Source organism: Ceratocystis lukuohia, assembly GCF_044167205.1.
Source record: "Ceratocystis lukuohia strain C4212 chromosome Unknown Supercontig4_pilon, whole genome shotgun sequence".
In the NCBI taxonomy this organism is placed as follows: Eukaryota; Fungi; Ascomycota; class Sordariomycetes; order Microascales; family Ceratocystidaceae; genus Ceratocystis; species Ceratocystis lukuohia.
Window position 1 is genome coordinate 3,482,256 of NW_027263523.1, and position 23,013 is coordinate 3,505,268.

At 49.4% G+C, this 23,013-nt stretch overlaps 6 protein-coding genes across 6 annotated transcripts; 3 read left to right on the forward strand and 3 right to left on the reverse strand.

Moving 5' to 3' along the window:
* Window positions 1-9,565: 9,565 nt before the first annotated feature.
* HOO65_040802 (uncharacterized protein) lies at window positions 9,566-10,739 on the forward strand (the record flags this gene model as incomplete). Its single annotated transcript, XM_071002885.1, has 2 exons — window positions 9,566-9,700; window positions 9,768-10,739. The coding sequence occupies 2 exons, from the start codon at window positions 9,566-9,568 to the stop codon at window positions 10,737-10,739; spliced, it is 1,107 nt and encodes a 368-aa protein (XP_070859645.1).
* Window positions 10,740-14,204: 3,465 nt separating this feature from the next.
* On the forward strand, window positions 14,205-16,176 carry HOO65_040803 (Dihydroxy-acid dehydratase mitochondrial; the record flags this gene model as incomplete). The annotated part of the gene is made up of 2 exons (XM_071002697.1): window positions 14,205-14,643; window positions 14,714-16,176. 2 exons carry the CDS (start codon window positions 14,205-14,207, stop codon window positions 16,174-16,176), a joined length of 1,902 nt encoding a protein of 633 aa, XP_070859646.1.
* A 699-nt stretch (window positions 16,177-16,875) lies between these two features.
* On the reverse strand, window positions 16,876-18,718 carry HOO65_040804 (O-glycoside alpha-1,2-mannosyltransferase -like protein 4; the record flags this gene model as incomplete). Its single annotated transcript, XM_071002721.1, has 4 exons — window positions 16,876-17,217; window positions 17,299-17,704; window positions 17,807-18,292; window positions 18,441-18,718. 4 exons carry the CDS (start codon window positions 18,716-18,718, stop codon window positions 16,876-16,878), a joined length of 1,512 nt encoding a protein of 503 aa, XP_070859647.1.
* Window positions 18,719-19,483: 765 nt separating this feature from the next.
* On the forward strand, window positions 19,484-19,984 carry HOO65_040805 (uncharacterized protein; the record flags this gene model as incomplete). Its single annotated transcript, XM_071000740.1, has 1 exon — window positions 19,484-19,984. One exon carries the CDS (start codon window positions 19,484-19,486, stop codon window positions 19,982-19,984), a length of 501 nt encoding a protein of 166 aa, XP_070859648.1.
* A 299-nt stretch (window positions 19,985-20,283) lies between these two features.
* On the reverse strand, window positions 20,284-21,455 carry HOO65_040806 (putative cytochrome c oxidase polypeptide iv protein; the record flags this gene model as incomplete). Its single annotated transcript, XM_071002887.1, has 5 exons — window positions 20,284-20,448; window positions 20,611-20,711; window positions 20,781-20,939; window positions 21,003-21,071; window positions 21,359-21,455. The coding sequence occupies 5 exons, from the start codon at window positions 21,453-21,455 to the stop codon at window positions 20,284-20,286; spliced, it is 591 nt and encodes a 196-aa protein (XP_070859649.1).
* A 514-nt stretch (window positions 21,456-21,969) lies between these two features.
* HOO65_040807 (mitochondrial 54S ribosomal protein uL15m) lies at window positions 21,970-22,994 on the reverse strand (the record flags this gene model as incomplete). The annotated part of the gene is made up of 2 exons (XM_071002944.1): window positions 21,970-22,549; window positions 22,657-22,994. The coding sequence occupies 2 exons, from the start codon at window positions 22,992-22,994 to the stop codon at window positions 21,970-21,972; spliced, it is 918 nt and encodes a 305-aa protein (XP_070859650.1).
* Window positions 22,995-23,013: the final 19 nt, after the last annotated feature.

The window sequence follows — 23,013 nt, forward strand, 5'->3', positions numbered from 1 at the left end:
AAGAGGAGAATATCCCGTTCGTGTCAATAGATCAAGACCGGCGGTAAAAGGGCTTAGGCAGGATCTTGACGACCAACTTGCTGATTTCCTTGCGATAGGATTATCGTAGCGATGCCGGTCACAGTAGAAGTTGGGTGGCAGCGATGAACAAAAACAAAAGATTCGCCAACGTGGGGACCTATTTACAGGGTCTCTTGATATACAGCAGAGTATAATTCAACGTAGCGCAATGCAGCAGCGACAAGACACAAACAAAGAGGCGTTGGCCAGGTCGCGCTACAAGTTGCGCTAGATGGTGAAGTCGTTGGAATCGGCCGTCGCGATAATAATCATAGCGCAATGCCAGTGCTTGCTTTGGCGAGGCTGGTGGGAGAGAACTAGCACTTTCGTCTCAAAGATCCAGATAGGTGAAGCGAAATAGCAATGAGAAACGGCGTATGAATCCAGACAGAGGTACAAGCCGGGTCTTTGTCTAAGCTATCACGGCAGCACAAAACCGAGCACGGAGAAAAAAGAAAAAAAAAAAAAAAAAGAGCTCGGCGAAAGCAAATTGAGAGATTTTGAGCTACAGGTAGCGCAAGCAGCAGCGATGGAGGGAGGAAAATGAAGTAAAAATAAAAAGCAGCCTAGGGACAGCTTCCGCAGAACATTCAAACACAATATCAAGGGAAAAGAAATTACTCACGGCTTGATCGTTGGGGGAAACCGACATTCCCAGAGTTGATATGCGAGGTTTTAGATCACGATAGCAAAATTTTGCTGTTTCTGAAATAAAATAAGGAAGAGAAGAGGAGGGGGGAAAATATGAAAAGAGGACAAAAAGGCCAAAAGGGTTGGATGTGAGGAGAAAAACTAAGGAGGGAGGCGAAGGCGGACAGCTTGGTGAAAAAGGAAAGAGGTGTAATCACCAAAGGGCCAAACAGAAAAAAAAAAATAGCAAGTCCTCTTGGAGAGGAATGGAAGGTGCAGGTTAGATGGCGCAAGAAACAAACGCAGAGCTGCGGTTTGTCAGTGCAGTTGCTCTATACAGCTACGGCAGGCAGGGTAAGTTGAGCAAAGTCGGACTGTTCGCTGGGCCGGGCAGGTTTCTATTGGTCTGGCTGGGTCTGTGAGTGGGTGAGTGAGGACTTCGAGACAGAAGAACGAAATGGGGAGCCAAGGACGTGGTCTGTGCTCTTGTTGCTGCTACTTTACTGCTTTTGCTGGCGTTGCTTTTTCTTGGGGCAGATCAAGGAAGGCTATCCAGTAGTTACCGCCGCACAGAAAGGAAATAAAAAGTGAGGAAAGTGAGAGACGAGAGCGGATGGAAATCAAAAGAAAAGCGGCACAAAAAGGCAGGCTCTAGGGGGGGGGGGGGGGGGGGGGGGGAAATAACCAAGTGTGGAACGAAAACAAAACAAGGGCAAGAGCTGAGCAAACGGAGCGTCTGTAGTATGACTCTCGATTTGGCTAGTGATTGAACAGCAAAAAAAAAAAAGAGGAGCATGCGTGACTGCACGAGACTTGTTTGTCCGTCTTGTCTGTTCTGTCCGTGCTTTATTTGGACTGATTGCTGCAAGTGGCGGCGGGATCGAAGTAAAAGAAGATCAGGTGTGGATGGGGGAAAAAAAAACCAGGTGGGGGGGGGGGGCTTGTAGAGTTAGAAAAAGAGAGTGGCTTGGGAAGTGGCCCGTTTGCTCTTGCTGCAGCAGTAAACAGAGGAAAGAACCGAAAGGCTGGAGACGAAAAAGAAAGCCTATGCCTGTTTCTATTGGCTGCTGCAAACACGAAGTAACGCCCCGCCTTTTCCGTTTGCCGTGGATCTCCAAGGCTGGAGAAGATGTTCTCTGAGGAATGGGGTAGCATGTTGCAAAGCGGTTAGTGGCCTATTCAGGGCGGTATTCCCTATAGCCGGCCCATTTGGAGAGTTCTTTAGGCTTCTATGTTCTGTATCCCAACAGTACCACAAAAGAATTCCAGGCCTTAATGCATCTGCAGGCTCTATAGCTTAGAAGAAGCGATAAGATGGGACGAGCTGTCACCTGTAAATGCCCTGCCCTGGTCCTAGGGACACACACAGGCAGGCAGGAGATCGACCTCCTTACCTTTAGCATGTCGTCATTTGAGAGCAAAGGCCAAAGGGAGAGAGATAAAAAACAGAAGGGAGGCGGGGAACAGAACAGCGAGAGTGCATGGCGCGAGAAGCAGAGAATAATGGACTTGACTGCATGATTTCTTCCAGACACAGTACAGTAAGGACACTTGACAGTTGAGTGCGGCGCCTTGTAACGGGCTGAGGCGAAAGAGACGTGTGGTCGAAGTGAGAGAAGAAAAAAAGGAAGAACGATGAGAAAGAAAGCCCCGAAGGGGGGAGTGTCATCCTAATATGAGACGCAGCTTCAAAGCAAGAAAGAAAAAATTGAAAGAAAAACAGGACAATAGCAATAAATAGAAGACATGATATTGTGACGGAGGAAGAGGGGATAGAAGGGCAGGTGGAAGGTACCTCGAGGCCATGTACTCGAGACTTGGTGACTTGGTGACTTGGTGACTTTGGTACAAGAGTACTTACTCACAACTCGCGAGCAACAGCCACAGTACAACACAGCACAGCATAACAGTAGGGCAACAGAGCTATGTCTTTCTCGGGAATCAAATACTCGATGGAGAAACGAAAGGGCAGGAAAAGGATTTAGTATTTCTTTCCCATCGCATTGTTCTCAAGAACACTGGCTATTCTCCCTGCTATGCTCGTCAAATACAAGTAGCGTGCGGGCCTTCGTTGCGCCCACGATACTTCTGACTTCATGACGCGGACGGATGGAGCGGGGAAATTGAAAATAGGCGCAGGGAACAACCAAACCAAAACTCAGGGCAGGGCAGTAGGCAGCAAGTCAAGCAACAGAGAACGGCCTGGTGCGTTTTTAGGGACTTGAGTAATGTCAAGTCACGCGCGTAAACATGTAACTTACCATGTACTATGCAGTGGAAGTGTAGCGACAGAATATATGCCGGCAGGTATATATATCGCGGTATTCTGATGATCACAGCCAAAGCGGAGTTCGTTGATGTGATGGGATGGGAACATGTAGATGTAGAATGTAGATTGGACAAGGCGTCGTAGTGGAGAAGGCTGGACCTGTTTGTACCTGCTACCTCTCTTTTTGCCACTTAATAATAATATACCCTAACCCTATGGATTGAAGCGGAGAATTCCCGATGGCGTCATTGAAATATGCCAAGGGAAAGTAGATGACAGATTCGGTAGGTGCTGAATCGGGAACTCTATATCATTTTCATCAAATTGCTTACGCTACGTTGTCGATAGCAGTTAGCAGACTGGTTGAGATCTGGCAGCAGATGGATATCAGGGACAAGAAACTAAGACAGCGCAGCCGTGATGGGAATATTCCTGTTTGTTAACCCCAAGCTGACTGCCAGGTAAATAATCAGCCGGCAGTGAGCCAACGAGGTGGGGGCTACACACCAGGTAAGCAAATACGTACACAGGCACATACACACACACACACACACACACAGTCACTCACTCACTCACTCACTCACTCACCCAAGTAGGCCTGGAGAAGCACTGGCCAGAGGCGTGCCCCGCGGAAACAAGACTTGCACGTTGTGCGTAGCACAAGCTGACAAGGAAACGGCTATCACCACGGTGTAGGACAACAAAACACATGTTTTTGCTATACAAGCGAGATAACACATCGCCCCCCAACAAGACAATGGCAGCCCTCAAAGGGCACTTACTAAGCAATACTTGTCGGCGTCTCGGAGCCTCAAGGCAGCTAGCTCAATACACCTAGAGCCAGCGCCACATAGCCCCTCCCTTCCTCCGCCGCCTCCCTTCACGGCACCTTCCCTTCCTCCCAAGCCGAAATTACACAGGAGATTAAATGCAGTGTTTCAAAGCGAGGAGGATTGTTTCTTGTTCTATTTCTCCATCAGCAAAGAAAAAGGAAAAAAAAAACTCCAATAATAAGCCTCTCGCATAACAGCCAGCCTTTGAATCATATCATGTTCCCTGGGCCTGATACGTTTCACAGCTTTTCAAGCCAATGGGTTGTTTATGCGGCTGCAGCTGCGGCTACGGCTACGCACAAAGACGCGTGCATTACAATTGCAGTTGCAGGCAGGAAACATATGTATGCTAGCCCGCTTCCGGTCTAGGCAGAAAGGGCCATAGAAGCCACTACACCGCAAATGTCTATTCCTGAACTCCCAAACTCTATTGCCTATCCTATATGTATGACCGAAACACTTCCAGTCACAGTTTGACGTGCAGATAAGTATTAATACTAGGGAAATAAAGGTGGAGAAGCCCAGACGTAGCATCAGCATCTGAGCTTGACACCACTACCAAGCCTTTGCCATGAGAGATTTTTGCACTGAAAGATTACATTGGCTGAGTGTGGTGTGGTGTGCCCTGACTAGGCCGCGGCGCAGGTGCCCAAAAAAAGAAAGAAAAAAAAAAAAGGACGACAGTAAATCAAGAAACAGAAACAGAAACGCAAGAACACGCGTTACTGGTTAGGGCATGATGAGCCGGCCTTTTCTTATTTTCCGGCCTCAGAGAAAGATGTGTCCATACACATGGTGGTAGGCTGTACTGCGAGCCAGCAACCAAGCATAATGCAATGAGCCTGGCTTGGCTTGTCTCTGGCTGCTGGCTGCATGAATTGGCCTGTGGCAAATCTAAGAGGCGGTGCCCTCATTGGCTCTTGGTAGCTTCTATATTGGATCACTCTTAATACATGGGCAAGCTCGTGGGTTTACTCAGGGGACTAACCCTAACAAGAACGACGATAATAGCCTGCATTTAATGGACATGGCCTTGTTCGGACAAGGAGATTACGGGTAGATTAGCACCCCGAGAGTCTATCTCGGTTATCTCTGGGGGGGGGAGGGTGAGGGGGAGGGGGACTTGCCTAAAACTTCAGACCACGAAAGTTCTTTACGCTCAAGCTTCTTCGTATGTTTCTCTGGTTCTTCCCAGAAAAGAAAGCAAGAACAACAAGTGACAGGTAGAGAAGAGCGCACAGGTAGGAGAATTGAAGGAGGAGCAAAGTGGGGGCAAGCAGCATGAGAGGGGAAAGGAGAACAAGGGGTGTGTGCAGAGAAGATAGGGCCTTGGTCACGTTAATAAAATACCAGGGCAGCACTTAACAAGGCCCAAACAACAAGGAAGAAAGTCCAGAGAAAATAAATCAAAAAATAAATATTGGCTGGGTGGCGTGCATACGGCGTGGTCATGGACAAGAACGTGAAACGAAGGATATTTTGCAGCTAGGGTCAGAAGCAACAGGCCAGCTGGCACACAAGATGGTGAAACAATAAAGCCGACAGGGGGCAGAAACACCCGCCCCGCCCACCTTGTATTGTATTGTATTGTATTGTGTTGCGCTGCTGTGATGGGTACGCTACGCTGTATTGCTATGTCGGGCAGGGGAAGCCGAAGATGGGAGGGGGAAGAGGGGGAAGGGGGAAGGGACAAGAGGGTATGAACTTTTCCCTGGCGAATAAACAAATGACGATATATAGTATAGCAAGCGGTAAACAAGCTCCATATACATCGGACGAAGAGACAATAGCCCCTTCCCTTCGTTCTGCGCTCCGAGTAGAAACAGAAACAATGTTTAGAAAAGAGAGCCTTATGGATGGCCATGAGCGTAACACACGAGATGATGGTAAAAGGGAAAAGGGGGATATTATTGGGGGCGGCCAGTTCGAGCAATGGGAAGCCGAAGAGGAGTCTGTACGTCCATCTATGTAGATGCCTTGGACCTGCTGTTTCTCCCTCCTGGGCTTTGTCTCTGTTTCTGGGGACACGAACAGTGGACATCAAGTCATGTTGAGACGTAGTCCGCGCATAGCTTTGTATCACTAGACATACATGCGTTCTATGCTATGCTATGTATATGTTGTGTTGGAACTATAGAGGCTCAAGATATGGTAGAGTGTGACCCCAGCCGGCAGCAGGGAGAGAGAGAGAGCAGTAGCAGAAATAAAGACAGCAAAATAGCTCGCATACGAGTCTCGCAAATATAGCAGTATTATTGCTGTTCCATGAAAATAATTCGTCCCTTCTTTGCTTTACCACCCAAGTCGCCGTCTCGTTCCTGTTTCTAGTTCCATAGGCCTGTGCCTGCAATGCAAGTTTCTTACTCACGGTTTGTATTGTTTCGAATCTCAAAATGTTTGTCTCAGATCTCTGTTCATGATACAGCTATTGCGTTCTAAGTCCTGACCTAAGCTGTTGTCTAGAATGGCAGAAATTAAGCTGAGAACCAAAATATTCTCCGGTGGCTCACCTCAAACAGGGCCTTGTTTGGGGAGAGGAAACAAGATGGAGTGGGCATGGCGAGCAGAAGAAATGGGGTTTGTGTTGTCATACTACCGCCTGCCAACAAGAAGACTCTAGGGAGAATGAAGCCCGAAGCCTAGATCCCAGATTGAAATTACGAGAGTGTTTTAGCGAGTTTCAAGGGTTTGAACATTATGGAACAACTGAGTAGTAAACAAAAGAAGACAGCGACAGCAGCAGGTCTCAGGGAGTGGGTTAGTCTACAAGGAGGAAGCGGGTGGACGGACACCAATCAAAAAATAAGGTAGACCTTTTGCTGGCTCAAACGCGATCTTCTAGAAATGATCGGCAGGCCTAGACAGGAGTTGAGTTCGTGTCTAGGTTTGTTGTTCTCTGCTTTAGGTTTGGGTGTTGCTTGTTAGCGATAGCCATTTTGTAATTATTATTATTATTATTATTATTTATATATGTATTTTTCTCGACTTACATGGTTGAGTTTAGGTTTGTGAGAAAAGTGGGCCTGGAAAATTAAGGTAAGACTAGACTAGTTGTTATGTGTTTTTTTTTTTGCCTGGGCAATAGCGGACTCGAGGTAAGGATGAAAGAAGTGTTCAAAAAGAGTAGTTACTTGTTGTGGTGGTGTTGTTCTTGCTGCCATTCCTGCTGCTGCTGCTTGTCTTGCAAGTAAAATGAAATAATAATAAAAAAATAAGGAAGGTTTGGCAGCTGCCTGCGTCCCAAAAACCCCCCCCAAATCAGATATTTCCTTGCCAGAAACGACAACTGCCAAACTTGTAGCCTCTGTACTACGAGTTTATCGAGGTCGAGGTCGAGGGCGCCTTCCCGCGTAGAAAAAAAAAATGGACCTGGCTAGCAAACGTTATTCTTTCTTGTCCTCTGCTTTCTTGTCCTCGGCTTTCTTCTCCTTTTCTCTTCCTTCTACCCTCGCTCTCCCCCTTCGCTCGGAATAAGAAAATAGGAAACAGTTGTTTTGTTCGATAATATTAACTTGACATTGATTGCATCAAACGTTTAACCTCCGAAAACCGCTAAACGCTCTAGAACGAGAAAGAAGGGAGAGGAATAAACCCCGAGAGACGAGGACAAATGTGTGGAAAGCATACAACTGAAGAGAATAAAAAAGATAAACATAGGTTCCTCCTGCCTGATCAGCCCTGACTTCTCCTACCTCGCCTCGATGCCAAAACAATCTGCGGTGTAAACTAAACGGATGGAATCGACTCCGGCCGCACGACTCGAACTCAAACGAGCGACCAGGCAGACCAATAAGCCCGGGGGGGGGAAGGGGGGGTAGTGATTTCGAGCCATCCAAGTCCTGAAATAACGAATCACGGCTTTGTCATAGTTTCTGCCGCTGCCTGTTATTATCTCCTTGCAGCCATGTATGCCTTTCCTTTACTTGTTCTGGGTTGGGGGAGGGTAGTGTGTTATTCTACCTGAATTTCCCTTACCCTCGTTGAGACAAAAAAAAAAAAAAAAGCCCGACTAGTAGCAAGCTATTGTGCGTGCGAGCACCAAAGCGAAATCAAGGCCACCAGTTTGCGAAATTTGTGCCAATATTCTCCGGGCCGAGCGCTAGGGTTAGGAACGAGAACTACCACTGTTGTATTAGAGATTGGTGCAGCGATAAAGGCTGGCTTGTGCTTTTCTGGCCTAGCTTAGTCTTTGGCGAAAGGGTTGGATGCTTGGATGGATGGTCAAGTTCTTGAGATGTTCTCGGACTTCGTTCCTGTTTGAATGTGCTCTATTGCGGGACTCGTTTCAGCTTCACAAGAGAATACATTAAAAATAGAAAAAAAAAAAAAAAAAAAAAAACACATAAAGCAATGTCGAGATAGAGGCTGAGATGGAGAGGGGCTTGTCGTTGGTATCTGTTGTTTGGTGGTGGTGTGCTTGGAGCTTGGATGCTGTTTTTAGATGCATGTGAATCACGGAGGAACAGGCTTATTTGGGATGGAGGAGCAGGTAGGCAGAGAGAGTAGACACAGAGGGTAGCCACAGAGAGTAGACACAGAAGGGCGACTTTCGCATTGTGTGTGATTGTGGCTGAAGTGCAAGTGCAAGTACGAGTGCATGTCTATTGATGGTGATATCGGCTTTCCATGTGACTGGACTGGCCTGTCCATCGCCGAATATATCTGAATTAAGTGCGTGAATGCATGCACAATACACGTATGTGTCCAATGGCTGGCTTTTTCTTCACTTTCTCGTTCGTCCATCTCCTCCCTCCCCCTGGTATGGATTGAAGCCTGGAGAGCCTAGGCCACGCCTTGTCTGTTGCTGTACCTTGCATAAAAAACAACATGAAACCTGTCTTCCCCTCTTCTCCCACTTTCCCAGACAAAAGCAGGAAAAAAGGAGGGGGGAGGGGTGTAGATAGCACTACAGGCCCCATGAACTTGAGATCATGTTGAACCTCAGGCTCTTGCTAGGCCGTGCCTGCTTGTCTGGGCTCTTGCTGGTGGTTGTTTCTTGTTTGGACGTTATTTTCTTGGCTGAGTGTGCATTGCTGTTAAATTACCTTCATTTATCGGCTAGGTTTTAGTTGACGTTTGGAAGCAGAGCCCAAGACAAAATATAGATAGATTATATGCTGAGCATTTTATTTGCCTCTTTGTCTCTTATCCGTGTTCTTTTATAAAGCTAACCACCAGACTTTCTCGTCTGCTTTGGTTCTTGTTCTCCTCCTTTCTCTTCTTGTCTTCCTTCTTGGTTTCTCTTCTACTTCTCTTCACCTTTTTTTCGTTTCTCATTCTTCTTCTTTTTTCTTTTTTTTTCTCACCAGCAGCTAGACTCTGTCTCTCATTCACTCATTTCTTCATCATCGCAAAAAAAAGGCACATTTTTTTTTGTCTTGTCCAACTGGTTTTGGCTGCTTCACATTCCTTTTTTTTATATCACGATATTCACTTCTTCAGTCTTTCCTTCTTCATTTTTGGCAAATTGCACGACTCTGTATCGTTAACATTCCAGCAAGTCTGTTCTGTCTTTTCAGTACAAGTCCTTTTCCTCGAGATTCTCAATTTTTTTTTCTTTTTCATTTTTTTCCCCTCGAGTCTCTCTCATCATCTTCTCTTCTTACACTCCTTGACAAGAAACAAATCACCATCACTACTGTCATATTTCTTTTCTGCTTCCCCCCCAAGGCTTCTACTGGTTGATTAGCCGCATCTCCCCAATTCTTAACGACCAACAAACGACCTAAACATCACGACGTCATTCCCCTTTTGTCTTTGTCCATAACTCAAAATGGCCCCCATGTCAATGCAGCCTCATTCATCCTACACTCCTACCGGAGATGTTGCTGATCGCCATGAATACGGTGTTGTCAAGAGCAGAAAGATGGCCTCTACTGGAGGTGGCCGTGCCTGGAGCGAGGAAGAGGTAGGCCAAGAGATTCACCACAGCCCCCAGCAGCCTTACCACTTAGCACTACTAACACACTAAACAGGAAGTTTACCTGCTCCAGACTCGTCTCCAGAAGATGCCCTACAAGCACATTGCCGCCCACCTGAAGAAGACTGAGCTTGCCTGCCGCCTGCACTACCACCAGCTGTCTCACGGTTCTAGCCGTCGCAAGCGTGCTAACTCCGAGTCATCCGGCTCGTCCGGCCAGTCACCTACTCTTGCTTCTGCTGCCACTGCCTCTCCCATGTACGCTGCCGAGAGCGCCCACATCCCCCGGTCCATCACTCCCCCCGGCTCATGTGGTGGTCATTACACACCGGCCTCTCCCCACTCACTGCAGCTGCCCTCCATCCACGCCAACACACCCCCCAGCTTTGCTCGCTCGCACAGCCGCCCCTCGCTGGAGTCGCCCCGCCTGCCTTCCATCCTGCCTAAGCCCTATGGAATGACGCTGCCTCTGCCTGGCTACCCCACGCCTTTGCCCGAACCGCACTCTGCTCCTATCATGGCCAGCTTCCCCCGCATTCCCAGCCCCAACCCTCTGCTGATCCGCTCCACCACACCCGCCCCCGTCTCCACTGGCCCTATGCACTCCAGCGCCATGCCCTCTCCTCTCCCTCCTGTCTCTCACAGCAATGGTGCCATTGACATGAACCGCCTTTCTGCCGCGTACGCCACCCACAAGGCCCAGTTCTGGGCTGCTGTCAGCGCTGAGTACGGCAATGGCGTCTCTCCTGCCGCTCTTGAGGGTGCCTGGGAGCGCAAGACACCGAGCCCTTCCTCCTGCTATGCCCCCTCTGCTCCCCGCTTCTCCCACCAAGGTCCTATCTCACCGGCTGCCAGTCCCGACCAGCACACCCAGAGAGAAGCAGAGTACAGAGCACATGGCCAGAGCCAGGACAGAACCCGCATCTCGGCTATTCTCGGCGCCGAGGCCAACCCGCGGCCGTCCCATGAGCACGAGTTTGTGCGTAGAGCAGACGAAGAGCGCGCCGGTCCGCTGATGGCGGCGTAGAGGAGGAGTCTAGGTGAGCGTCCAATAGACGAGCACATGCTTCTTTGAAATCTGAGGCCTTTGTTAGCTTATGGGAATTCGGTGTACGAGCTGCTTGGTCCGGGCAAGCGGCCGTTAAGAGACAGTCTTGTCTTTCGGGTCCCGTGTTGTTGTATTTGCTTTCCCTTCTATTCTCTTCTCTTCTCTTCACCCTATTCTCTTCTGTATTGTTCATTTGTTTTTTATATTCTTTCTATTTTTTTTTTTTCCTTGATTCTCTCAACAAAACCGCCTCTTGAGGCCATGTTTCATTTTCCTTCAATGACTTGATATTTGCTCTTGCTCTGTCTGATACCTGTGCTTCCCCGTGTTCTGTTCTCTCTTTTGTTTCGTTTCTTATCTTTATTTGCTTTAGTCAAATTGACGTTTTTAGCTTGTACTCAGACGGACGCCCAAGTACCTTGTAGTGTTTGTTGTATGAGTGCGCATGTACGTAAATGCCGAAGCAAGAGGGAGGAGCAAGGTTGGCTAATTTGGCCACACACTCCTGGGGAGCATGAGACTGCATTAGCGCTGGTGTATTTTCGAATCCGTATCTTTGTTGGCTTTGTTCCTTTGTTCTAGCCTTGAGTTTGCAGGCCTGGAAACTTGGGGCTGCCTGCCTGGCGTAGCATGCATATAGTAGTAACGCCATGAAACGAGTAAGATTCAGACCGACCTTTTGTGTGTATGTGCTAGAACCGGGTTATAGGACTCAGCAAGCTAGCAAAACAACATATCATGTTGTAGCCCTAAGTCCGTGTCCTTTAATGCTGCCGACCGGCATCGGACGTCAAGTCGGGTAATTTGGAGGCTTTGGACGACTGATAGATAGCAAACACGGGTTGGGAGGGGGCAAGATAAGGTTGTGGTACGCTTGCTGGCGGGACACACTGGCTCGGGGTGAGCGAAGTATAAAAACCGTAGGTGCAGCTGCAGACTTTTCTGTCCTTCTTTGCGGCACAAAGAGCCCATACGCTGTAAATGAAAAAGCAAAAAAAAAAAAAAGAAAAAAGACATGGATACTTGACGATCGCTTCCTAAAGTAGAATGGCTTGTTTCTTTCTTCACCGGTTGTTTGATGAACCCTAGCATACCCTGTCTAGACAATGCATTGTCGAGCCAGGGGTCTCTGCGCCGCCCGTACGACAAAAGCTCTCGAAAAGGCGATTTGAACAGTAGAGAAGGAGAGCAGTAAGAAAAGAAAAGAAGAAAAAACCACAGAGCCTAGGAGAAAAGGGAGAACGCATGGCAGCGACGTGGCAGAGGTGAGACAAGTTGCGCATGAAAAGAAGAGGAATAAAGGGAAAAAAAAAAGGAAGAAGGAAAAGTAGGAGAACCTGAAAACAGGCAGAGACAACCACGAAGAACCCGTGTGTCCTCTCTTTTCTTGTGCTACCATCAATCAAGAAGGTGCGGTGCGTGCAAACAAAAGTCAACGCCAGTGCCTATTCGGATAAATTGAAATGTGGAATCTGCGAAGCACACTCATTTGCGTGGTCGTAACTTCCCTCTTTCCACGATCCGTGGCTCACTCCTTCCATTTCCTCCCCACTTCCCTCTGACTGTGTAATATGACCAGTAGCGCCCCAATGTCCCATTTGCTCGCTAGCTAGGGCACAGGTGCTATTGTTCTTTGGCGGCCCACCTTTTACCGTCTCAATCGGGCAAACGGTCCTGGGCTCTTGGTTTCGTCATTCAAACCCGAGGCTTTCTCCCACGTACGTGTTGGCTTCCCTCCATCATACACCTGTCTGCGCGAGAAAGCCTGGCTTTAGGCCGCAGTCAATCTCTCATCTGCTCTTTCTGCCTTTATCTCGCTCTCTCTTTTCCGTGCAGTTCTCTGCCTTCCTCATTTGCTTCCTTCCTTCCTTCCTTCATACTTCTCTTCTTCCTTTTTGTGACTGATGCAGGCAAGAACAAGGGACGCCTGCATCCACCTTAGTGTCTGGAGATCCACCGCTCTTTTGTCAACTGGCGTTTCCAGCCTTTTCATTGGCTGCTGTGATGGGGCGCTGTCCTGCTAGCTGTAGTTCTTGCCGTTTTTTGGAGTCCGGGTCGCTGTGCTTCTGCTGAAACCTGCATCGGCTTTCCCTGTGCGATGAGTATCTTCAGGCAATTGCGCAGTTGCACAACATGCTGCTGCCCCGGCGCACCTGCTGTTTCCGTGGTACTTATCTTTCTTGGGACGTCCTTGCCTGTGTAGATAGGCATGCAAGCAAACACAGATAGATAGATACGGGCTAAAGGACCGGGTTGTGAACAGGCAACTGCGGGTGGGAAAGGAAACAGGTGAAAAATGAAGGGTGAAAACTTTGCGTGCCTTCCCCTTTTTCCCTGGGCAGCAGGCTGAAAAGTTTGCTTTGCTTCTCTCCAGCTCTGCTCTCCTCCCCTCTCTTCAATTTCCCCTTCTTCCCCTTCTTCTCCTCTTTCAACTCGCTCTTTTCCCCCTGTCACGATCTTTCCTCGCTCTCCTCCCTTTGGCCAATCCAAGACCTACACTTTATCTTTGTGGTGTTTCAGGCTGCTTGTTATACTCAGCACTCCCAGCGTTGCAATCAATCCTCGCTGTAAGTCTCCACAAATCACAAGCTATCATTTTTTTCTTTTCCGTTGTTATGGCTGTCATGCCATGTCACGCTGTTGTTACTGGCTCGGTGACGTTTTCCGAAGGCTCGAGGCTCTGTCATTTAGTACAGAACTGAGTTGTGAAAAAAAGCCAAGAAGAACCCCCCCTATATCAGACACCCATACGCCTTATATTACTCGCCGAATCAGCTCGAGTCAACAGGCACCATGTCGTTGCCAATGGTCCAACCTTCCACCTGTTGTTTTCTCTTAAACAGCAGCTCGCACTCAACCTGGTCATTTGGGCTCCAAGCCTAGAGCCCTGGTGTCTTGTTCTCCCCTTTCTGTCCCAAAAAGTTAAGAGGAAGAGAAAACGAAAAAAAAAGAAGAGGAAAAAAGGGCCCCACCCACGCCTATCATCCTATCCTGCGGCATGCATACAACGACGACTTGCAGTAACGCATCTCGTTTCTCGTTTGCTATGGGCTGAATGGTCAGGATGGATCAGTTTGGATCCGGGTCTTTGCTTTTGTGGCATGGCCATACGCCTTTGCAAGCACAAGTTTTGCTTCGGGTACTTTTTTTTCTTTCCTCTCTTTTTGTCATTCTTTCCTGTCTAGCCTTCATAGCCCGCTCGACAGCTCGACTTGGCCATTTCCTCCCAAGAGCTTGCTACTTTTATATATACCACCACGGTCACGGTCTTTCTGTGTCTTCTTCCACCCCATTTCTTCTACACACTACTTTTTTCTTGCTAATATATCCCTTGTTTCCTTGCTCAGGCTCCATTCTGGCCTGTGTCATTGTTTTTTTCAGGCCTGTTGACCCTTTGCCCCATATCCTCTCTTCTCCGTATTCTCTTTTCTTTTCTCCAGAACCATGGCCCCAGGAGCTGTATCTGCCGCCTGCAACAGCCCACCCACCGGCGGCGAGTCAGTACCACAACACACCTTTGATAATACCAATCCCCTTCGGTCGGGAGATTCCCGCTCTGATTCGTGCGAGTCTCCCGAATATGCCCAGTTCAGGTGCCTCCCATCCGGCGGCCCCCTGAATCGCTGGTCTCATTTTTTGACCCGTGGCCATGATAAGCCTGGTGCCCAGGCTATGTTGTACGCTGCGGGCGTGCCGAATCGCAATGCCATGAAAAACTCGCCGCAAGTCGGAATTTCTTCGGTGTGGTGGGAAGGCAACCCGTGCAACACTCACTTGCTGGATCTAGGCCGTGTGGTCAAGCGGGCCGTTGAAAAGCAAAACATGATTGGCTGGCAGTTTAACACCATTGGTGTGTCGGATGGTATTACCATGGGTGGCGAGGGTAAGTTACACTTCTAGCAACGTAGCATATTGCTCCTTCCAAGACTAACACCAATAACATAATAACATAGGCATGCGCTTCTCCCTGCAAAGCCGCGAAATAATTGCGGATAGTATTGAGACTGTTACTATGGCCCAACACCATGACGCCAACATTTCTATTCCTGGGTGTGACAAGAACATGCCCGGTGTAGTCATGGCCGCCGCACGCCATAACCGGCCGTTCCTCATGATTTATGGTGGGACCATCAAGAAAGGGTACTCGAAGCTCATGGAAAAGCCGGTCAATATTTCCACTTGCTACGAGGCCGCTGGCGCCCTTTCGTATGGCCGACTGCACGCAAAGCATAATAGTGGCGCCCCAGGACGCACTCCAGAAGATGTGCTAGAAGATATCGAGCAACACTCGTGTCCAGGCTCTGGTGCGTGTGGCGGCATGTACACCGCAAACACCATGGCTACAGCTATCGAAGCCATGGGCCTTACTCTCCCCGGTAGCTCCAGTTTCCTGGCTGTTGGCCCTGAAAAGGCGCGTGAGTGCGAGCGGGCTGCTGAAGCTATCAAAATTTGCATGGAAAGAGACATCCGGCCTCGAGACATCCTCACAAGAGCTGCATTTGAAAACGCCCTGGTCTTGACTATGATTCTCGGTGGTTCTACTAATGCTGTCCTGCATTTTCTTGCTATGGCTAACAGCGCCGATGTCCCTCTGACTATTGATGACATCAACCGTACCTCAGCCCGTACCCCCTTCCTAGCTAACCTAGCGCCTAGTGGCAAGTACTTCATGGAAGATTTGTGCAACGTTGGCGGAACACCCTCTGTGCTCAAGCTTCTGATTCACGCGGGGCACATTGACGGCACTATTATTACGGTTACTGGAAAAACACTGGCAGAAAACGTCAAAGATTGGCCCAGCCTAGACCCAGGCCAAGATGTGATCCGCCCACTTAGCGATCCAATTAAGCCCAACGGACACATCCGCATTCTGCGGGGCTCGCTGGCGCCAGGCGGCGCAGTGGCTAAGATCACGGGCAAAGAAGGGCTTTCCTTTACCGGTAAAGCTCGGGTTTTCAACAAGGAGAAGGGTCTTAACGAAGCCCTGAGCCGCGGCGAGATATCGCGTGACGATGGCAATCTGGTCTTGGTTGTCCGCTATGAGGGGCCACGGGGTGGGCCTGGAATGCCTGAGCAGCTAACAGCAAGCGCAGCTATAATGGGCGCCGGACTCTCAAACGTGGCGCTAATCACGGATGGGAGATACAGTGGAGCATCACATGGGTTCATTGTTGGGCATGTCGTGCCTGAAGCTGCAGCCGGTGGGCCAATTGCGCTGGTGCGTGATGGCGACCAGATCACGATTGATGCAGTGGGCAACGAGATCAACATTGAAGGGGTCTCAGAGGAGGAAATGGCAAAGCGTCGTGCGGAGCTAGAGCCTTGGAAACCTGCGATTACACGTGGAGCCTTAGCCAAGTATGCTCGACTGGTGAGCGATGCAAGTCACGGTGCCGTGACGGATAAGGAGTGGTGAAGGGAATGGAAGAGAGAAACTAGTTTATAAAAGTAATAGGGGGAGATACGGGCAGTAATAGACGGCGTGTTATAGGTGGCGATGCTAGTGTTAGTCTAGGTTTTTTTTCTTTTCTTTTTTTTTTTTTTTTTTTTTCGCTTTTTGACCTCTTTTAGATTGTTTTGCTCCTTATTGGTCTTTATTTTCGTCATGCTGTTTTCCAAGTTACATTAATTACAAACATACAAAATACCACATATACTCAAACACGACAGTGCTCTTGACGATAGACATGCAACACGCCAACGGGGCCAGTCGGATAATAATAAACAGAGCAGGACAAATGATAATAAAACAACAAGATAAAAAAAAAGACCAATTATGCACACAAACAAAAGGTACTAAGAAGAGGGGAAACGAAAAGAATAAGAAACAAAATAAAAGCAGACCTTGAGAGCAGCAGGAGACCAACACCACGATGCGCGGACACAGCCATCGGTATTGCTACGCGTCTTTGGTCACGGCCCCCGCCGGGGGGAGGAGAGAGCGCCGATGAGGGAGAAGGAATGGAAAAGACATGCGATATATACTCTTCTCTGCTCTGCGCTCTTCACCTGCCGCCCTGGCTGGCATTCTGGTTCCTCTTCTCTCACTCTTTTCTCTAGTTCAGAAGAAAAACAAAATCAACTAAAAGAGCAGCAATAATAAAATGAAGCTCTATCAAGGACTCGCCCATCCACCAGCAACTTCGACCCACTCTGACAAGCACGAACCCTCCTTGCCTTCGACATCGACAATGTCGGTATCGCAGCGACAACGGCAGCCGACGCCGTTTTCCTGTTCGGCATCCCAGTGTTCGAAATAGTCGTCCTCCTCAATGCGCTTTCGCTCGTCTAACGTCGTCTGCTCCAGCCACTTTTCCCGGGGCAGCTGGCGCGATGGTGCGTTTCCAGGACAGTGCTGGATGGTGGTGTGTCGGTAGCCAAAGTCGCGGAAGTAATGGACGTCTTTGACGCCAAGGAGAGCACCAGCGGCAAGAGAGTGGATGGGAGCATCACCCCACTGCAAAGGGGACAGGTTAGCGTATGGTGAAAGATAAAATTATGGACAAGTAGAGAGAGAGGGAAAAAGTAAAAGACCTACCCGCTCCATCCAGAAACCACCACTGCGGTCCATGGTCTGGAAAAATTCCTCGTACTCCTTGCTGCGGAACCAGCTCAGTTTGGCAATCTCAAAGTTGGACCAGAAATGGCACATGTTGTATGACTCGCCGTCCATCTCATCGCTCTCGATATTAGGCAGCGCGTTACCATCGCCGTAGCCGCGCAGAATGTCCAAGGGCATGGCCAAGTTGGGAGACTGAGGGGCATCCTCAGATTCGGGCTTCTTATTGACAAACATTTCCCAGAGACCCTGTGATTTGATGTTGTTCTTGCGCTTGTAAGCTGAGGCATAGCGGAAAAGGTTGGGAACGGTCTCCTTGAGCTCCTTCAAAGCAATGGTGAAACCATAAGTTTTGTTTGCCTCTATCATTTTTACAAAGGGGTCGCTACAGTAGAAGAACACCAGTTAGCATACTAGCTAATACAAGACACGAATGACATGACGAAACTAGTAGGCTTCTTGTTTTTAGCCTGTTCAGTGTACTCACTAGGTAATATCGCAAAAGTACTTGATCTCAGGCTCGAGGCGCCAGTACCACTCGTACTTGTGCAGCAATTCGTGCTTGTAGAAGAAACCCGAGTAGAATCGGCACATGCTGTGGTAGCTTTCCATGCCTCCGTACATCACCGCAGCGTCTCCTTGCTTAGCAATGCCTTCCTTAGCCACCTTGGGATCAATCCAGTCAGGGAACCCCCACATATCTGGGGAGACAGTGCCAAACTCAACCTTGGAGTTGGTGTACTGGCGGACGACATCCTTGAAGGTCTGGTTGAACTCGCCGTCATTAAGAAAAGTGTAAGGGTAGTTATACCAGTGGTTGAAATGGCGTTCAAAGGATTTCATGGACTGGATAACACCCTCGAGTTCCTTGTTGCGGGCGAGGACGACAATGGTGGCATTGGCGCGGGGTTTGGAAGTATCGGGTTGGAGGCAGCCGGAGACAAAGACCTTATCGTATTTTTCGCTGATTTTTCTATGGGAAGTGAATGTTAGCTTTTAGGAGGACTGTTACGGGTGGAAGGGGTAGGCGGTTGAAGGACACGGCAAGACCGGAGAAACTAGGACACAGCCAGATGGGCAAATAGCTAGATGGTGCTGTATAGCTGGGGAAGCCTACTCACCGAATAGACGGTGGCAAATTCTCCTGCACATTGCCTCCTCCGTGATTATGAGGCCGCAAGATCATCAAGAACAATATCACCATTACTAGCGGAAACACAATCACCACTCCCAAAGGCACTGATATGCTAGAGTTTCCCCTTAGGCGTAACGGCCGTTTCAGGACGGCAAAAGGAGACGTGGTCGGTCGCAACCGAGCCGGCCTTTTCTCATCTGACGTGGGAAGGTGCGAGGGTTGTGCTTGCGGTACCATTCTGGACACTCTGCGGAAGAGATCCATGATGGGCTAGGGAGGGGGAAACGGGGAGGGCTCGTTGTGATGGGGCCAGCAAGGCTGAGATAAGGCGGAGAGCAACGACAGCAAGGCTGAAGCCGATTTGGGTGTGATATCAATGATAATGTTTAGTGTGTGAATGGTCCTGGGGAGCCAAGACACATGCAAAGTTCAGATCTAGAGAAATATAAAGGAAAAAAAAGGCCTTGGGGGGGGGGAGAGAAAGGGACCCGAAGCTAGCAAAACAACAGGCTTAGCTTAAACTAGGGTTAGGAATAGGGGCAATATAACCCAGATAACAAATTCTTGCTAGGTCCTGGCTAAGAGGCGGCAAGGCCAAGGAAATAAGGTAAAGTGAAGTGGCCACAAAGTTGGGCGGTTAGCGGCTAGCGTCTAGCTTTTGCTATATAATAAAACAAGATAATATCTCTTTTTTGCGGTTTCGATAAAGCCTTGTACTGCTGTCAAAACTTGCCAGCTAGAACCAGGGTTTAGAACAGCAGCGCTACTATTTCGAAGTGTAAAGCAGGCAGCCCCACCTTATTGTTTGTTGTTCTCCCTTCAGCCTTGCCATAGCTTCTACAAGGCTGAAAGCTTGAACATTGCATTCCAGTTACACGAGTTGCAGCCTTGTAAATCTCTGCAGCCTACTACCAATTTGCACACGAAAACAGGGCTCAAACACATCCCAACAATAGGCAAGACAAGGCTCAAACAAACCTCCTAACAAGACAGGCAGGACCTAGTAACAGGGAACTTGCCAGCTTAATCATGTCTCAGAAAGGCTACAAAAACCTCAGCTACACTGCTACTGTGCCGCCCTTTCTCGCCCGTTTGCGCAGCCAAGCTCCCGATTCTTCTTTTTCCGCTGATAGCGATGGGCCCGACCCAATTTTGGCTGCCCGTCGCCGCCCGGCTGCTGCCAAGCGATCTGCTAGCGAAGAAGCCGAGGACACTCCGCTGGTGCTGGACGAGAATGGGAACGTCGTGAATGCTGATGTTGCGGCGGATGGGTCGGTTTCTGTAAAAGCACCCCAGGGGGAGGCTGATACTGAGACCAAAACAGAGCCCAAAACCAATGCCTGTCTAGAAAGGACCGACACGCCAAAGAAGCAGGAAACCGCAGCCATTGGATCGCCCAGCAGGAAACGCAGAGCAGCCAGGGTAATCGGGGCCGATGGCGACGACGATCAGGACAAGGGCAAAGAGAAGGCCGCAGGGAAACAGAAGAAGAAGGCTAAGAAGATTAAGCTTAGCTTTGATGAGGAATAGTGACTGGGAAAGGGCTTCCTTTGTTTTTCTTTTCCTTCTTTTGCAAGATTGTAGAGCTTTGCCGCCAAGCTTTCGTACCATTTCCATGTTCGCTTCCCCCATATAAAATCCCTCATATATGTCACTCTAAAAACACCATACATTTCTCTCTATCAAGAAGTACGAAAAAAGGGCAGCCATGGCAAAGGCCTAGGAAAACAAGGGGTTTTGGTCAAAATAAAACAGGACATTTGACATTGTCAAGGTAGTACAAGAAAGGATAATCAAAAAAGGAACACAAAAAGTATGCCGCCTTTTGTTTACAGGTACTCGGGCTTGACAAAGTTAGCGAAGGTGGTCTCGCCGGGGGCCTCGGGGCTCTCGTGGTGGTGGTGGTCATGGGGGTCCTCCTCGGGACCGACATAGTCCATCTTGTACACGGAGCCGCATTCGGGGCAGCGCTCGACAGGGCGCTCCTTGGTCATCTGCATTGGGAGTTAGCAACTGAAGGGCTTGTTCTACGGAGGGAGCTGAAAGATTGTTTGGCAGCACAGCAAAAACGATACAGGCTTTCAAATCGAGATTCTCCGGGGTTTCGGGGCCTAGTGATTATTGTGACTACGACTCATTGAGGTCTGAAAACTTACCGTCAGCCAGAGAACGGGGTGCGAGCCAGCGGGCAGACCAGTGCAGCCAGCGTACTGCTCAGGACCGGCAGAGGTGACCATGATGGGGTCCTGCAGAGTACCTATTCGCATTTAGTTAGCAACCGAATCTGCTGTGTTGGTCAGTACAACGCCCACATCTTCTATCTTACCTTTCCGGGTGGCATCCAGAGGGGTCATGTCGAACAGATCAAAACCCTCCATTTTGGACAGAATTTCCAGACGCTCCAGACCAGTGGACTGCTCTAGATCGGTGGGGATGGTGCCGGGCTGGGCACCAACACCGAACAGATCGTCGGCAGTACGGATCTCTGCATAGGCAAAACAATTAGTAATTGGACTGGCATGCGCGTTAGAATTTAATAGAGGCTTACCAGACAGGCCTTTGGAGGCGGCAGCGGGGGTCTTGGGAGCAGCAGCGGGAGCGGACTTGACCTCTTCACCTACGATGAAAAAGAGCAGTTAGTATGGGGTTGGAAAATAGCTATTTTACACATGTTGTTGCTGATATAGAGAACAATGGCTGCGGTTTCCCATCTGCCAGCCAATATTCTCAATTGCTTGCTGGCCAAGGCCTTGGACTAGTCGGACGACAACCGATAGAGACATGCAGAGAAAACACCCTTGTCAGCGGCAACATTTGCTGCCGGCATTGTTCGTCTCTTCCGGTCTTCCGCTAAACGACCCAAATTGAACGCTAGGGCGGAAGGAAAATGGGTATATAGCATACGCTGGATCATGGTGGTCGCAAACCCACGGCGAGCCAAGGGAGTGGCCGAAACGGCGGCACGGCGGGCGACCTGAATGACGGATCTTTTCGCAAGCATCGTGAGAATTTCGAAGAGGGGGGTTGGCGACGGCGAAGTGGAGGGACTTTGACTGATCGTTGTAAAAAAAAAAGAGGATATTAATATGACCTGAACAGTTAGGTCAATGATCGGCTAAGGAAAATAAGTGGCTGAGAACAGAGACAGGTCAAAAGGTCGGAAGTCGGGAAGTGGTGTGACGCGGGCGAATTTCGTTCGATTGAAGCTTTCTTTCCTGAATCTCGACCCGCTTCCTTGCGATCACGTGATCTGACGGTGGTCTATGTTTATACCGCAGCTGGCGGCGGGTGGCAGTACTTCTGGCTTGGTGATTTAGAGTGGAGCTGATTGGCAGCTGGGTGGGCTTAAAGACGTGGTTATATTTGGTTGCAGATTACCGATACTAATATATCACACTGAGGGACACTAAACAAATCACAACATCAAGATGCAAGGATGGGTTAAAAATTATCAGGTTTAATAAAGACAAGAATATCGTACACTGTATACTGCGGTCTCTATTGCAGCATCATGCTTAGAATAGCAAATCGTCTTTTTCTGCCTTGGCCCGAGCCGACCCGGTCCGCTTCTTTTTCGGCTTCGTCTCCTTGGGAACACCAAAGAACAAACTAGGGTTCTCGCCCTCCTTGAGCATGTGGCTGAGATATCCCCGGTGTGCTGGGTCTCTGTAGTACTCGACATCCCAACGGTGCGTCGGGTCTGGAAGTCGCTTCAGCCATGGCCGCGCCTTGGCATCAGCAAGCGCCTGGGCTACGTGCTCGGCACCAACTGGCAATGGCGTCTCCGAGCTAATCGACTTGCCCTTGAGCAGATTGCGGATGCTGTCCTTGGTGTAGTAGCGTGTGATAATGCGGCCACCGACAGCCTCAATGGCCTCAATAGCCTCGGTCGATGCACGAGAGACCATGATGTTGACAGGTGTGCGAAGCATTGATTTTCCGCGCCCAAGAAGCTTGATGCCGTCCTTGACACTGCCAACAAGCCCCGATTCTATGATCTCCTTGACCGTGATCTGTTTACTGGGATCTAGACGGCCGGTATCGATCCAATGTTGTAGGCTGTCGAGGTTAATGGTTGAGAGCTGGGCGGCACGACTGCTGGGTGTTAGTAAATCAACCTCTGATTTCACTGGACTTGGGACCACAGCTGGCTAAATACAGCGAAAGCCCCTCGAAATAAAGAGTCTTCTGTGGATACTTACATGTTGTCAAAGCCTCTGGTGCCCCGACTCACAACCAGCGGCGTTTGGCCACCCTGAAACCACGGCTTAACTTTGCCATGGACCTTTTGACCGTTCATACCACGACCCGACGTGCGGCCATATCCACTGGATGGGCCACGACCTACTCGCTTAGTGTTCTGCTTCGCTCCGGGAGCATCGCGCAGCCGGGACAGAATCGAAGCTGGACGTGCGTTGGTGTTAAGAGAGAGTGAGGCTAGGAGTGAGGTCAACTGCAGTGGCACAGTAGTAGCGGGGAGAGTGGGTGTCGGGGCAGGGCCGAGAACGGCTCGCGTGAGGGGGGACAGCCGCGGAGGCATTATTTGTATATGCACAGGG